Raw genomic sequence first — 14,708 nt, forward strand, 5'->3', positions numbered from 1 at the left:
CCTTTCTCTTTTTTTTGCGCCTATTTTTACTAGCTAATCAATCCCAATAAAGATCAGGGTTGCATTGACCTTGTAGAATCACAGAATAATGCAGCACAGAAAGAGGCCATTTAGCCCAATAGCCTGCTGCTGGTTCTCTGAAATCTTAGTCCTATTGCCCTTTACTTCCCTCATTACCCAGCAACTTCCCCCTCTCTGGCATATACCCAATACCCTTCAGAAGATTACAATTAAATACTACAGAACCTGGATAGGGATTCTCATTTACACTTTCCTTAAGCTAATCTATTTGTTCGTTTACACCACATTATGGGGTGCAGAAGAGGTTCATAAAAATTATTCTGGGAATTAAAGGGTTAACAAATGAGGACCACTTGATGGCTCTGGGCCTGCACTTGCTGGAGTTTAGAAAAATGAGTGGGGATCTCATTGAAACCTATTGAATGCTAAAAGGCCTAGATAGAATGGAGAGGATGTTTACTAAAGTGGGGGAGTCTACAACCAGAGGCCTTAGACTAGATGGACATCCCTTTAAAACAGAAGTGAGGAGAAATTTCCTCAGCAAGAGGTTGGTGAATCTGAGGAATTCATTGCCACAGACAACTGTGGAAGCCAAATGATTGGGTATTCTAAAGCGGATATCAATAGCTTCTTGATTAGTAAGGGATCAGATGTTATGGGGAGAAAGCAGGAGAATGGGGTTGAGATAATAAATCAGCCATGATGGACTAGTGGAGCAGACTCGATGGGCCAAGTGGCCTAATTCTGCTCCTATGTTTATGATGTATAGATTTTTAGATATCAAGGAACATGGAGCCAGTCCAACAAAGTGACACTGAGGTAAAAGACCCATCAGGATCTCACTGAACAGCAAACTGAATATCATGTCGCAGCTTCCATCCTTTTATAACTGGTCTATTATTGTCCTATGTACTAAGTTACAGTGAAAAGCATTTGCCATTCATATGGATTATTCCATATCTAAGTACATTGCAGAAGTATAAAATGGAAAAACAGGATGCCAGAGTATAGTGTTGCAGTTACAGAGAAAGTGCAGGGCAGGCAGCTTCAAGGGCCTCAACGTGGCTTTGTAAGGCATTGGTCAGACCGCATGGTATATTGTGATCAATTTTGGGCCCTAATCTGAGAAAGGATGTGCTGGCATTGGGAAGGGTTCAGAGGACATTCACAAGAACAATCCCTGGAAAGAAAGGATTAATGTCTGGGGAGCATTTGATGGTCCTGGGCCTGTACTTGTGGGAGTTTAGAAGAATGATGGGGCGATCTCATTGAAACCTACCAAATATTGACAGGCCTACATTGAGTGGACGTGGAGTCATGTTTCTAATATTGGGAGAGGTCACAGCCTCAGGATAGAAGGATGTTCCTTTAGAACAGAGATGAGAAGGAATTTTTCTCAGGCAGAGGGTGGTGAATCTGTGGAATTCTTTGTCACAGACAGCTCTGGAGGCCAAGTCATTGGGTATATTTGAAGACGAGGTTGATAAGTACTTAATTATTAAGGCCATCAAAAGTTTTTGTGGAGAAAGCAGGATTCTGGGGTTGAGAATAAAAATAAATTGGCCATGAATGAATGGCCTAATTCTGCTCCAATGTCTGATGGGCTAAGAGATAGACGAAGAGACAAAGTGTTCATCTTTAGGATATAAAAGGAGCGTGATAGAAGTTGTCCTTCAGAATCAGAATCCAAATCAGATTTATTATCACTGACCTATCTGATGTAAAATTTGCTGATCAAGTACAGCGTAAAAGCATAAAATTATTGTAAATTACATAAATTAATAAAAGGAATAATGAGGTACTGTTCATGGTTCATGGACCCTTGAGGCTGAGGGGGTAGGTATTCTCAGACATTTCTATCTTCTGTCTGATTCTCTTTAGTTCATTGCTATTCTGGACGGCAGGGTTATGAAGGGCTGTGGTCCCTGGCGCAGGTTGATTTGAGTGGGCAATTTAAATGGATTGACAGACTAGATAGCTCGAAGGGCCTGTTTCTGTGCTGTACTTTTCTATGACTCACTGACCTTGTACCTATGTGCCTTTTGTCATTCAGTCTCTCTCCCCTTGCACCAAATCTCAGGGTTGTATATGGCGACATTTGCGTATGTACTTTAATAATAAATTAACTTAGAACCCTGGGTCACTGACCTTTTTGGTCTCCCCCCCCCCCTTCCTGCTTTCACTGCAAAATAAAAATTGCTTAACTTTCCATAGTTGTTATTGTCCTGAAATGTTATTTGCTCAACAGTTTTTATAGTTTTGTTGCCCAACAGTTTTTATCTGCCTCTCAAAACACAAAAGTACAACTGCAGATGCTGTCGATCAAATAATACGTACACAATGCTGGAAGAACTCAGCAGGTCAGGCAGCATCCGTGAGAAAAGAGTAGCCAAAGTTTCACGCCGAGACCCTTCATCAGGAATGGGGAGGAAGAGGGGGAGGAAGAGAGGGCCGAAGCCCAGTGATAGGGATAGGGGAGGGGGTAGGGCCAAGAGGTGCCAGGTGGAAAACCAATCAGAGGAAAGATAAAGGGGGGAGGAGGAGGGGATAAGCATGAAAGAACTGTAGAGATAAAGAAGCAGAAAGTTGAAAGGGGAGAGAGGCAGAGAGGGACCTGGGATAGGGGGAGGGAATTACTGTAAATTGGAGAATTCAATGTTCATACCGCCAGGCTGAAGGCTACCCAGACAGTAGATGAGGTGTTGCCCCTCCAACCTGAGTTTCGCCTCATCATGGCAGTAGAGGAGGGCATGTATGGACATATCTAGACAGGAATGAGAGGCAGAGTTGAAGTGGATGGCGACTGGGAGGTCCTGTCTATTGTGATGGACGGAGCGTAGGTGCTCAACGAAGCAGTCCCCCAATCTGCATCGGGTCTCGCCGATGTAGAGGAGGCCGCACCGGGAGCACCGGAAGCAATAGACGTCACAATAGACAGGGCCTCCCAGTTGCCACCCACTTCAACTCAGCCTCTCATTCCTATCTAGATATGTCCATACATAGCCTCCTCTACTGCCATGATGAGGCCAAACTCAGGCTGGAGCAGCAACACCTCATCTACTGTCTGGCTAGCCTTCAGCCTGGTGGTATGAACATTGAATTCTCCAATTTCCGGTAATTCCCTTCCCCTCCCCCTTCCCCTATCCCAGATCCCTCTCTGCCTCTCTCCCCTATCAACTTTCTGCTTCTTTATCTCTACAGTTCTTTCATGCCTATCCCCTCCCTCCCTTTATCTTTCCTCTGATTGGTTTTCCACCTGGCGCCTCTAGGCCCTACCCCCTCCCCTATCCCTATTACTGGGATTCGGCCCTCTCTTACTTCCCCCCCCCCCCACCATTCCTGAAGAAGGGGCTCAGCCTGAAACATTGGCTACTCTTTTCTCACGGATGCTGCCTGACCTGCTGAGTTCTTCCAGCGTTGTGTACATATTCTTTATCTGCATCTGTCTCCACGGATGCTGCCTGAATTGCCAGTTATTTCCATCACCTTTCTGGTTAATTTTCAGATTTCCAGCATTTGTGGTCATGTGCTTTTATTTAACAGCTCTGTCTGTACTGGCTCTACCTCCTTTATCCCTAGGTCTATAAATGCTGAGCTTCTGACTTCAGCACACTCTGCAGTCCACCTTCCTTCCTCTGCCAAGAAAGGGTTACTTCTTTTATTGCTATTGATGCTTTAATGAACTCACAATGCGCTGCTTTGCTGCAGATAACTCTGTCCAAAGCAAAATCAATTTATGAGGAAGAAAACGAGCCAGTCACCACAACGCTCGCTGCAGACTCCTGAAGTGGTCAGAAAGTCAATGAAGAGCTAAAACTCTCATCCAGTCGCAGTATGCCTGTCTGTCTGGGGCTGGCACACTGCATACTGATTTATTGAGAAAACCCATTCTTGCAGAAAAGGTCCCTGAAGGAGGTTGTGTTCCCAACGTTTCAGGACACGATGTTTCTTAAGCAATGCTTATCAAACAGAAAGAAACACCACAGACCAAGAGTTACACGTGCTCTCATTGTTTAATAACCTCCAGCTTGCCACAGCAAAAATCCACCAAGATCCGTGGGGCAATGCTCTTGGAAGAGCGATTTTACCAATTCATTTTTTGGGAAGGTTGCAGCCTTTCTAACTGCCATTCAGGAGATGGTGGCGAGTCGCTTCCATAGATCCCTGCAGTCCCCTGGTGAAGGGAGGCACGTTATTCCACTGGGGAGGGAGATCCACAACCCAGTGATATTGAAGGAACGGTGATGGATTTCCAAGTCAGCATCAAAATTCAAAGTAAATTTATCATCATAGTATTTGGATGTCACCATATGCTACCTTGAGATTCATTTTCTTGCAGGCATTCACTTTATGACAATACAATAGAATCAATGAAAAGCTCCATATAAAGACTGAATAATCAATGTGTGAAAGAGGACAAACTGTGTAAATACAATCATTCGCTCGATCAATCAATCAATAAATATTGTAGATAAATAATAGGACAGATAAATATAGATAAATAAATAGGGTTGGGCTGATTCCACTTGCTCTCCCACGAATGTTCATTCTTCCTTTGTGGTTCTGTGAAGCGCTCTGGCTGCTGTGCATTTTTGCTCCGCTGGTGTGACGAATTGGGGCTGAGGATTGGGCCGACTCCAGCTGCTCCAGGAGCGGACCTGGGGCGTCTGGTTCAGAGTGCTACTGGTTTGCATGTTGCATGATTTGTGTATTTTTTTTTCTCTTTCTCTAAGCAGTGGTTCTTGGTCTTTTTTTAAAATTGGATTATTCGGGCCCCTTGATTTGGTGGCTGCCTGTAAGCAGACAAATTTCAAGCTGTATAATTTTATATATTCTTTGATAACAAATGTGCTCTAAATTTTTGAATCTTAAAAATATATAAATAAACAGATAAATAGGTAGTTAAATAAAAACTGAGAACATGAGTTGTAGAGTCCTTGAAAGTAATTTGAAAAATTATGGAATCAATTCATTGTTGAGGTGAGTGAAGTTATCGATGGTTGTTCAGAAGCATATATGGTATATAACCTGCAGAGGAACACGTTAGTGCTCACATTTGCCAGCTGGCCCCTGTGCGTTGTGATGTCAAAGGTCATAGGTCTGTTAGATGCTAAACCAAGCACAAGCAAGTAACTGCAGTGCATGTTGTAGATGGTATCCACAGTTCTCTGGTGTGTAGGGAATGGTGGTGGGTGGAGTTCCAATCAAGTCAGATGTGTTGCCCTGTGTTGGTGGAGGTGCATTCATCCAGGCCAGCGGAAAGTATTCCATCACACACTGAACTCCTGTCAATGGATGCCAGGATCAGAATCGGGATGCCAGGATCAGAATCGGGATACCTGCTGTATCTTTGGAAGTTGCAACAAATCAAGGATTAACATGGTACACTGGCAGGTAAGGGGGCAGAAGCCAGAACAAAAAGGTGGGGGAGCGGAAGGAATACCAGCCAGAAGGTGGGAAGGGAGATGGAGTAAGAAGCTTTGTATTATGGCTTTTGCCTCCTTCCTTTCCAGTCGTGCTGAAGGGTCTCGGCCTAAAACATCAAGTGTTCATTTCCCCTATAGAAGATGCCTAACCTGCTGAGTTCCTCGGGCATTTTGTATGTTTCTTGTTTTCCTTTGCGCATGGGTTGACTCCAACCATTGGGTATCCATTGACTTCAGTTTTATCAGGATTCCTTAGAGTCATAGAGCAATACAGCAAGGGTACTCGTTCATGCTGGCTGTGATGCCCTCAAAACTAATTCCGATTTCCTGTGTTCATCCTATATTCTGCCATCACCTGCCCCTTCAGTGTTCCTATCTAAGTGCGTTCTACTTGATGCCACACTTGGACAAATGTTGCCCTGATGTCAATGGTGGTTCCTTTCACCTCCCCTCCGGAATTCAGCACTTTGGTTCATGTCTGGACCAAGGCTGTGATGAAGTCTAGAGCCGAGTAGTCCTGGTGAAACCTGGTAAAAACTGGGTACTAACGTGTCGGTTATATGGCAGGTGGGCAATGGGTTCCATCGCTTTACTGATGAATGAGACTAGCAGCAATGAGCTGGGTTGGATTGGGCTTGCTTTATGTTTGATCAGCTCACGTGGACAGCGTCAGTGTCGAGCGCGCACATTAAAAGGCAGGACTTCTTTTCAGTGCGGGCAGCGGAGTCCGTGGAATCAGAGTCCTGGGTTTTGGCTAAGTGGGCTTCGACATAAGGGGACTTCGGTAAGCCTGTGTGATTGCTCGCTGAGGGGAAGAAGGTAAGGTCGCTAGGTGCTTTTTAGACTTATTCTATCAATCCAGTTCAGGTATGGGGGAGACAGTCAGAGCAGTGGTGTGCTCCGTATGCAGTATGTGGGAAGTCAGGGTCAACACAGTTGTCCCTGATGACCACACCTGCAAAAGGTGAGTCCAGCTACAGCTCCTATCAGCCCGAGTTAGGGAGTTCAGGAGGCAGAGGCAGAGATAGATAGGAGTTATCAGGAGGTAGTCACACCAAAAAACCAAGAAGTAGACAGATGGGTGACGGTCCAGAGAGGCAAGGGGAGCAGGCAGAGAGAGCAGAGCACCCCTGCGGCCATTCCCATTAACAATAAGTATACCGTACTGGATACTGTTGATGAGGATGACCTACCAGGAATGAGTTGTAGTGGTCCTGCCTCTGGCACAGAGGTTGAACCCTCAACTAGAAAGGGGAGGAGGGAAGAGAAGAGAGCGATAGTTTTAGGGGATTCTATAGTTAGGGGGGCAGTTAGGAGATTTTGTGGGGCAGATCAGGAGTCTCGGATGGTATGTTGCCTCCCTGGTGCCAGGGTCCGGGACATCTCAGATCGGGTGCAGGCTATTCTTGAGAACGAGGGCATGAACCCAGATGTAGTGGTCCATGTAGGGACCAACGATGTAGGTAAGGTGAGTGAGGGGGTCCTGCTTAGAGAGTTCAGGGAGATAGGAGTGAAGCTGAAAGGCAGGACCTCCAGGGTGACAATCTCGGGATTGCTACCTGTGCCACGTGCGAGTGAGGCGAAGAATAGAATGATTATGCACATTAATACGAGGCTGAGAGCATGGTGCAGGAAGGAAGGGTTCAGGTTTTTGGATAATTGGTCTTTGTTCCAGGGACATTGGGATCTGTTTCGAAGGGACAGTCTACATCTGAACCGGAGGGGTACTAACATTCTTGCAGGAGTGTTTGCCAGTGCTGCTCGGGCGGGGGGGGGGGGGGTTTAAACTAGATGTGCAGGGGGCAGGGATCCAGATCCAGAGGGTTGGTCAGAAGGAGCATGGGGTTAAATGTGTAGAAGGTTTGGGTGATCTTGAGAAGGTCATCAAAATTCAGGGTGCAATTAGCCCGATGGAAGTTCAAGGAGCTGGGTTAGGTACAGTAGACAGTGTTTTAAGCAAAGAGAGGAGGAATGGGCTAAGAATTCTATACTTGAATGCGCGTAGTGTCAGAAATAAGACAGATGAGCTTGAAGCTCCAATGAAAATGGGGAACTACGATATTGTTGGGATAACGGAGACATGGCTGCAAGGGGATCAGGCCTGGGAATTGAGTGTACCAGGGTATACGTGCTATCGTAGAGACAGAAATATGGGAAGAGGGGGTGGGGTGGCCCTGTTGGTGAGGAATGAGATTCAGTCCTTAGCAAGAGGTGACTTGGGAACAGGGGAAGTAGAGTCAGTGTGGATTGAGCTGAGGAACAGTAAGGGTAAAAAGACCCTAATGGGTGTTGTGTACAGGCCCCCAAACAGTAGCGTGGATATTGGGTACAAGTTGATTAGGGAGTTAACATTGGCATGTGCTAAAGGTAATGCAGTCGTTATGGGAGATTTCAACATGCAGGTGAACTGGGAGAATCAGGTAGGTGCTGGACCCCAGGATAGGGAGTTTGTGGAGTGTCTAAGGGAGGGGGCAGAATTTTTGGAACAGCTTGTGCTTGAGCCAACCAGGAACGAGGCTATTTTGGACTTGGTGATGTGTAATGGACAGGAATTGATAAGTGATCTTGAAGTAAAGGAGCCATTAGGAAGTAGTGATCATAACATGATAAGTTTTTATCTACAATTTGAGAGGGATAAGGGTAGATCAGAGGTGTCAGTGTTGCAATTAAATAAAGGAGACTACAGAGCCATGAGGGAAGAGCTGGCCAAAGTTTAATGGGCGGATGCCCTGGCAGGAAAGACAGTGGATCAGCAGTGGCAGATATTCTTGGGCATAATACAAAAGATGCAAAAGCAGTTCATTCCAATGAGAAGGAAGGATTCAAAGAGGGGGAAGGGGCCAAAGTGGTTGACAAAGGAAGTCAGAGATTGTATAGCATTAAAGAAAAAGAAGTATGACAGGGCTAAGATGAGTGGGAATACAGATGATTGGGAAAGTTTTAAGGAACAGCAGATCTTAACTAAAAAAGCAATACGGAGAGAAAAAATCAGGTATGAGCTCAGTCTAGCCAGGAATATAAAAGGGGATAGCAAAAGCTTTTTTAGCTATGTGAAGAGAAAGAAGATAGTTAAGAACAATGTTGGCCCCTTGAAGAATGAATTGGGAGAAATTGTTATGGGAAACAGGGAAATGGCAACAGAATTTAATGCGTACTTTAGATCTGTCTTCACCAGGGAGGACACAAGCAATCTCCCAGATGTATGGATGGGCCAGGGTCATAAGATATCAGAGGAATTGAGACAGATTGACATTAGGAAAGAAACTGTGATGAGTAGACTGGTAGGACTGAAGGCTAATAAATCCCTGGGTCCAGATGGTCTGCATCCAAGGGTTCTAAAAGAGGTGGCTCAGGAAATTGCGGATGCATTGGTAATCATTTGCCAATGTTCCTTAGATTCAGGATCAGTTCCTGAAGATTGGAGAGTGGCTAATATTATCCCACTTTTCAAGAAGGGAGGGAAGGAGAAAACGGAGAACTATCGCCCTGTTAGCCTAACGTCAGTCGTGGGGAAGATGCTTGAGTCCATTATTAAGGACGAAATAGTGGCACATCTTGATGGCAGAAATAGGATTAGGCCGAGCCAGCATGGATTTACCAAGGGCAAATCATGCTTGACTAATCTGTTGGAGTTTTTTGAGGGTGTAACAAGGATGTTAGACGAGGGTAAGCCAGTGGATGTTGTGTACCTAGATTTTCAGAAGGCATTCGATAAGGTGCCACATAGGAGATTGGTGAGTAAAATCAGAGCTCATGGCATTGGGGGCAGGGTTTCAACATGGATAGAAAACTGGTTGGCAGATAGAAAGCAAAGGGTAGCAGTGAATGGGTGTTTCTCGGACTGGCTGGAGGTGACTAGTGGGGTACCACAGGGCTCTGTATTGGGACCACAGCTCTTTACAATTTATGTCAATGATTTAGATGAGGGCATTGAAAACTATATCAGCAAGTTTGCTGACGATACTAAACTGGGTGGCAGTGTGACATGCGAAGAGGACGTTAGGAGAATACAGGGAGACTTGGATAGGCTGGGTGAGTGGGCAGATACTTGGCAGATGTCATTCAATGTGAATAAATGTGAAGTTATCCACTTTGGAAGCTGGAACAAGAGGGCAGAGTATCGTCTGAACGGTGTAGAGTTAGGTAAGGGAGAAATGCAAAGAGACCTAGGAGTCCTAGTTCACCAGTCAATGAAGGTGAATGAGCAAGTGCAACAGGCAGTGAAGAGGGCAAATGGAATGTTGGCCTTTGTTACAAGGGGAATTGAGTACAAGAGCAAGGATGTCCTTTTGCATTTGTACAGGGCCCTGGTGAGACCACACCTGGAATATTGTGTACAGTTTTGGTCTCCAGGTTTAAGGAAGGACATTCTGGCAATTGAGGAAGTGCAGCGTAGATTCACTAGGTTGATTCCTGGGATGGCAGGGCTGTCTTACGCAGAGAGATTGGAGAGATTGGGCTTGTACACGCTGGAATTGAGGAGATTGAGAGGGGATCTGATTGAAACGTTTAAGATAATTAAAGGATTTGATAGGATTGAGGCAGGAAATATGTTCCAGATGTTGGGAGAGTCCAGTACCAGAGGGCATGGATTGAGAATAAGAGGTCAGTTATTTAAAACAGAGTTGAGGAAGAGCTTCTTCTCCCAGAGAGTTGTGGAGGTGTGGAATGCACTGCCTCGGAAGACAGTGGAGGCCAATTCTCTGGATGCTTTCAAGAAGGAGCTAGATAGATATCTGATGGATAGGGGAATCAAGGGATATGGGGACAAGGCAGGGACTGGGTATTGATAGTGAATGATCAGCCATGATCTCAGAATGGCGGTGCAGACTCGAGGGGCCGAATGGTCTACTTCTGCACCTATTGTCTATTCTTGAAATGTTGAGTCTGTCTTCAGGCTTCTGTACCTCCTCCTTGATGGTAGCAACGAGAAGAGGGAATGTCCTGGGTAATGGGGGTCCTTCATGATGCTGCCTTCTTGAGGCATCACCTTTTAACAGTGACTTCAAATCTGGGGAGGCTATGCCCATGATGGGCTGGCTGAGTTTGCAAATTTCTGCAGCATTTTCTGATCCTGTGTAGTGATGCCTCCGTATCAGGTGGTGATGCAACCAATTACAATGCTCTCCATGCTACATCTGTAGAAATTTTCTAATGTCTTTGGTGACATACCAATCTTATCACACTTCTAATGAAATATAGCTGCTGTCATTTCTTTGTAATTGCATCAACATGTTGGGCTCAGGATAGCTACTCAGATGTTGACACCCAGGAACTTGAAACTGCTCACCCTTTCCACTGCTCATCCCTTGATGAGACTGGTGTATTCCCTCAACTTCTCCTTCCTGAAGTTCACAATCAATTCCTTGGACTTGCAGACGTTGAGTCCAAGGATGTTGCAGCTACACCATTCAAACAGCTGATCTTTCTCACTCCTGTACACCTCCTTGTCACCACCTGAAATTCTGCCAGCAATAATTACGTCAGCATCACATTTGTACATGGTGTTTGAGATGTGCCTAGACACACATTTGTGGGTGCAGAGAGAATGGAGTACTGGGCTGAGCATCCATCCTTGAGGTGCATCAGTGTTGATTGTCAGTGAGGAGGAGATGGTATTTCTGATACACTCTGATTATGGTCTCCTGGTGAGGAAGTCAAGGATCCAGTTTCGGAGGGGGGCCCAGGTTTAGGAGCATGTTGATTAAAACTGAGGGAGTGATTGTGTTGAACACTGAACTGTGGTCAATAAACAGAGTTTTGCATAAATATTATTATTGCCCTGGTGATCAAAGGCTGAGTGGCGAGCCAGTGAAATTGTACCCGCGGTATAGCAATAGGCAAATTGTAAAGGGTCCAGGTCCTTGCTTAGGCAGGAGTTGATTCGGGCCATGACCAACTTCTGAATGCACTTCATCACAGTAGATGTGAGCGCAGCTGGGCGATGGTCATTGAGGCAGTTCACGCTACTTTTCTTGGGCACTGGTATGAAGGTCACCCTTTTGAAGCATGTGGAATCTCCGACTCCAACAGTAGAGATGATTAGGTCCACCTGTACACCTCATTAATAGAAATATTAAATCAGCCTATCATGTGGCAGCAACTTCATGCATAAAAGCATGCAGACATGGTCAAGAGGTTCAGTTTTGCATACTAAACAAGAGAATGCAGAAGAAACGTGATCGAAATGACGTCGACTGTGGAGTGATAGCTTTGTGATAGATGGGATGGTTTGAGTATCTCAGAAACCGCTGATCTCCTGGAACTTTCACACACAACAGTCTCCAGAGTTTACAGAGAATGGTGTGGGGAAAAACAAAAGAAACGTCAGTGAGCAGCAGTTCTGTGGGTAAAAATACCTTCTTACTAAGAGACGTCAGAGGAAAATGGCCAGACAGGAAGGTGACAGAAGAGCATCTCTGAATGCACAACACATCAAACCTTGAAGTGGGTAGGCAACAGCAGCAGAAGACCACAAGCATACAGAAGGCAGGAGCTTTGTTAGTTACATGAGATAGCTGATAAAGTGGCCACTGAGTGTCGATGAAAGGAAAATGGAGGGCTATGAAGTAGGGAAGGATTAGATTGACTTTAGTGTAGGTTAAATGGTTGGCACAACATCATGGGCCTAACGCCCTATAAATATGCTACATTGGTCTAAGCTCTATGTTTAATGAGCCATATTCTACATTGCTGGGCAAATGTCAGTATTGTAAAGCAACAGTATGGCTGGAGTCACAGCACACTCTCCACTGCAGGTCTTCAGCGTTCCCATAACCTTGCTGCTACTGGTGTTCTTTGTTTCTCCATCTCGGGTGGAGTGAATGGAACTGGCCCCTGGCTGACTTCTGTGTTGCTGAAAATCCACAGAAGCAAAGGTGGATCATCCAGTTGGCACTTCTGGCTAAATGTGGTTGCAAATGTTGCAGCCTTGCCTTTAAAGATTTACATGAACCATCAAAGCATACAGTGAAATGCGTCGTTTGTGACAAAGGCCAACACAGTCCAAGGATGTGCTGGATGAAACCCGCAAGTGTCGTCATGTTTCCAGCGCCAGCCATTGTAGTGCTAATCTGTATGTCTTTTGGATTGTGGGAGGAAACCAGAGCACCCAGTGGAAACTCCCACGGTCATTGCAGACAGCGGTGCAAATTGAACCCCAATCGCTGGGCACATTCGTATCCTGTGTTCCATGGTCAATTGCAATAGGAAAATTCTTGGTGTAGTATAAATGGTTGTCATAGACCCAGTGGGTGAAAGGCTATTTAGAACAGATGTGGAGGAATTTCTTTAGCCAGAGGGTGGAGAATCTGTGGAATTCATTACCACAGGTGGCTGTGGAGGCCAAGTCATTGAGATAAGCAGCTGATAGGTGCTTGATAGTCAGAACATTGAAGGTTACATGTAGAAGACAGTGGAATGGGGTTGAGAGGGAAATGATGGGGTGGTGGAGCAGACCCAATAGGCGGAATAGCCATTTTGGCTTCTATATTGTATGGTGTTATTTGTGTACTATGTGACTATGCCTCAGTGTATCATACCCGCTGAAACTCAGTCCACTGATTCCCTTTTCATTAGTAGAGTATGATGCTTAGCCATTACTGCAGTAAGTAACACAAACACAAGGCAATTCTATGCCTCTCAGCACAGCCACCATTGACTCTGAGATACCAGGGACAAGCTCTGTGATAATTGATAATGTTACGAACAATGATATTTTCTTAGACCTGGTCAATTTTCACAGTCATGGACCTGGATGCTCTAGTCAGCAGCAAACCTACGGATCTGACTCGTGATTGAGAAGAAGGAGGCCCACAAAGTTGACTTTCTGATGTGATTGGAATGTGCCAGAGGCTGAGCTCGACTGGGTGGATGTAGAGAGGATGTTCAGTCTTCTAAGAGTATCTAAACCAAGGAGGGCTGATTTGAGGATAAGGGGTTGTCTATTTAAGACAACAATAAAGCAAAATATTTTTCTCAAGGGTTATGAGTCTTTGGAACTCTCTCCCTTAAGGTCCAGTGAAAGAAACTATTGAAAAGTTTTGACCCAGAGGTAGGAAGACAGCTTCACGCCCTCTGCCATCAGATTGCTGAAAGGTCCATGAATCCATTGACATTAGCTCTCTATTTTGCTCTCTTTTTACACTATTATTGTGTGTATTTCTTATTGTAACCTAGAGTATATTTTATGTGTGGCACTGTACTGCTGCTACAAAACAACAAGTTTCACAACATATGCCAGTGATAATAAATTTGATTCTGATAAATAAGGGTTACCATGTTTCAATGAGGATCCAGAGTGGAAGTTAAAGACCAGGCTTGAGGGGCTGAGAGGTCTTCAATTCATACATACGTATTTCATTTGTTGCAAGGTGTCAGTCAAGGAAATCTTGGGCCTTTACACAATGGCGCCTGATCAATGGTCTGTGAGAAATTCTTACAGGAAGATCCATTTGCCCCTTTTATATTCTAATATAGTACAGAAACTGGATAATATGGCTATTGCTATTTTTGACTAATCTCACTTCATCCATAAATCTCATTCATTTCACCTTAAAATAACACACGCAGATGTGTGGCTTTCTTTATCTTAATGCTTCAGTTGGTGGTAATATGTGGATCAGACTAGGAGAAGGAAAACAAAAAGCTTGTTCAATCTGCCTCAGAGTCAGAATCTCACCCAGAACAAAGCTGAAAGCCACTGCAATTGGTCAGAAAGTATTGCACAGCTCTGCATCCACAACTCTACAGTCAATGTCAGCTACCCAAGAGGCGGAGGTAAAAGGATAATGAGTTTGTGCAACATCAGTGACATCGCCGTGACAACCACAGTGAATGCAGGAAGTATCTGTAGCACTACATTATAAAGGCAGCTTCACTGTGGAGGCCTGTTTGCTAGTAGGCTGGGTTTCGAGGAGTGCGCAAGATTCACAGTTGGGTCTGACATACAGCCTCGAATAGAAAGGCACTTTGTCATTGCTCCCCGTTCCAAATCATAATTCTGCCAAGAAAGCACCACTGCTGGATTAAGACAAAGACTTGGCATTTCGACCATACTCTTCATGATCCTTATATGAAGTCCTTTTGAAGTCTAGCAAGCAGGGCAGCCAAATTGTGCAAAGCAAGGGCCCCAACATCAGCAGTAGCCCAAGGCCCTACTTAAAAAATCTTAGGGATGCACAATAAATGCTGGCCTTGCTAGCCAGAAATCCTCAAAAATAAGAATTTAAAACAACTTGGTAGACAGAATGGCTGAGGGAG

The 14,708-nt window shown here is 45.0% G+C and overlaps 1 protein-coding gene across 7 annotated transcripts in view; it reads right to left on the minus strand.

The window, feature by feature from the left end:
- adck1 (aarF domain containing kinase 1) overlaps positions 1-14,708 on the minus strand; it is a 669,842-nt gene that overhangs the window by 175,866 nt on the left and 479,268 nt on the right. Inside the window, exon 10 of one of the 7 annotated variants that reach the window (XM_059961615.1) lies at positions 4,022-4,814. The exons of the other annotated variants lie outside the window; for them this stretch is intronic. Within the exon in view, the coding sequence (XP_059817598.1) occupies positions 4,566-4,814 (249 nt within the window). The 3' untranslated portion in view covers positions 4,022-4,565. Of the gene's footprint in view, positions 1-4,021; positions 4,815-14,708 lie in introns of those variants that run through there. 7 annotated transcript variants of the gene reach the window in all.

Source organism: Hypanus sabinus, chromosome 2, assembly GCF_030144855.1.
Source record: "Hypanus sabinus isolate sHypSab1 chromosome 2, sHypSab1.hap1, whole genome shotgun sequence".
Taxonomy (NCBI): domain Eukaryota; kingdom Metazoa; phylum Chordata; class Chondrichthyes; order Myliobatiformes; family Dasyatidae; genus Hypanus; species Hypanus sabinus.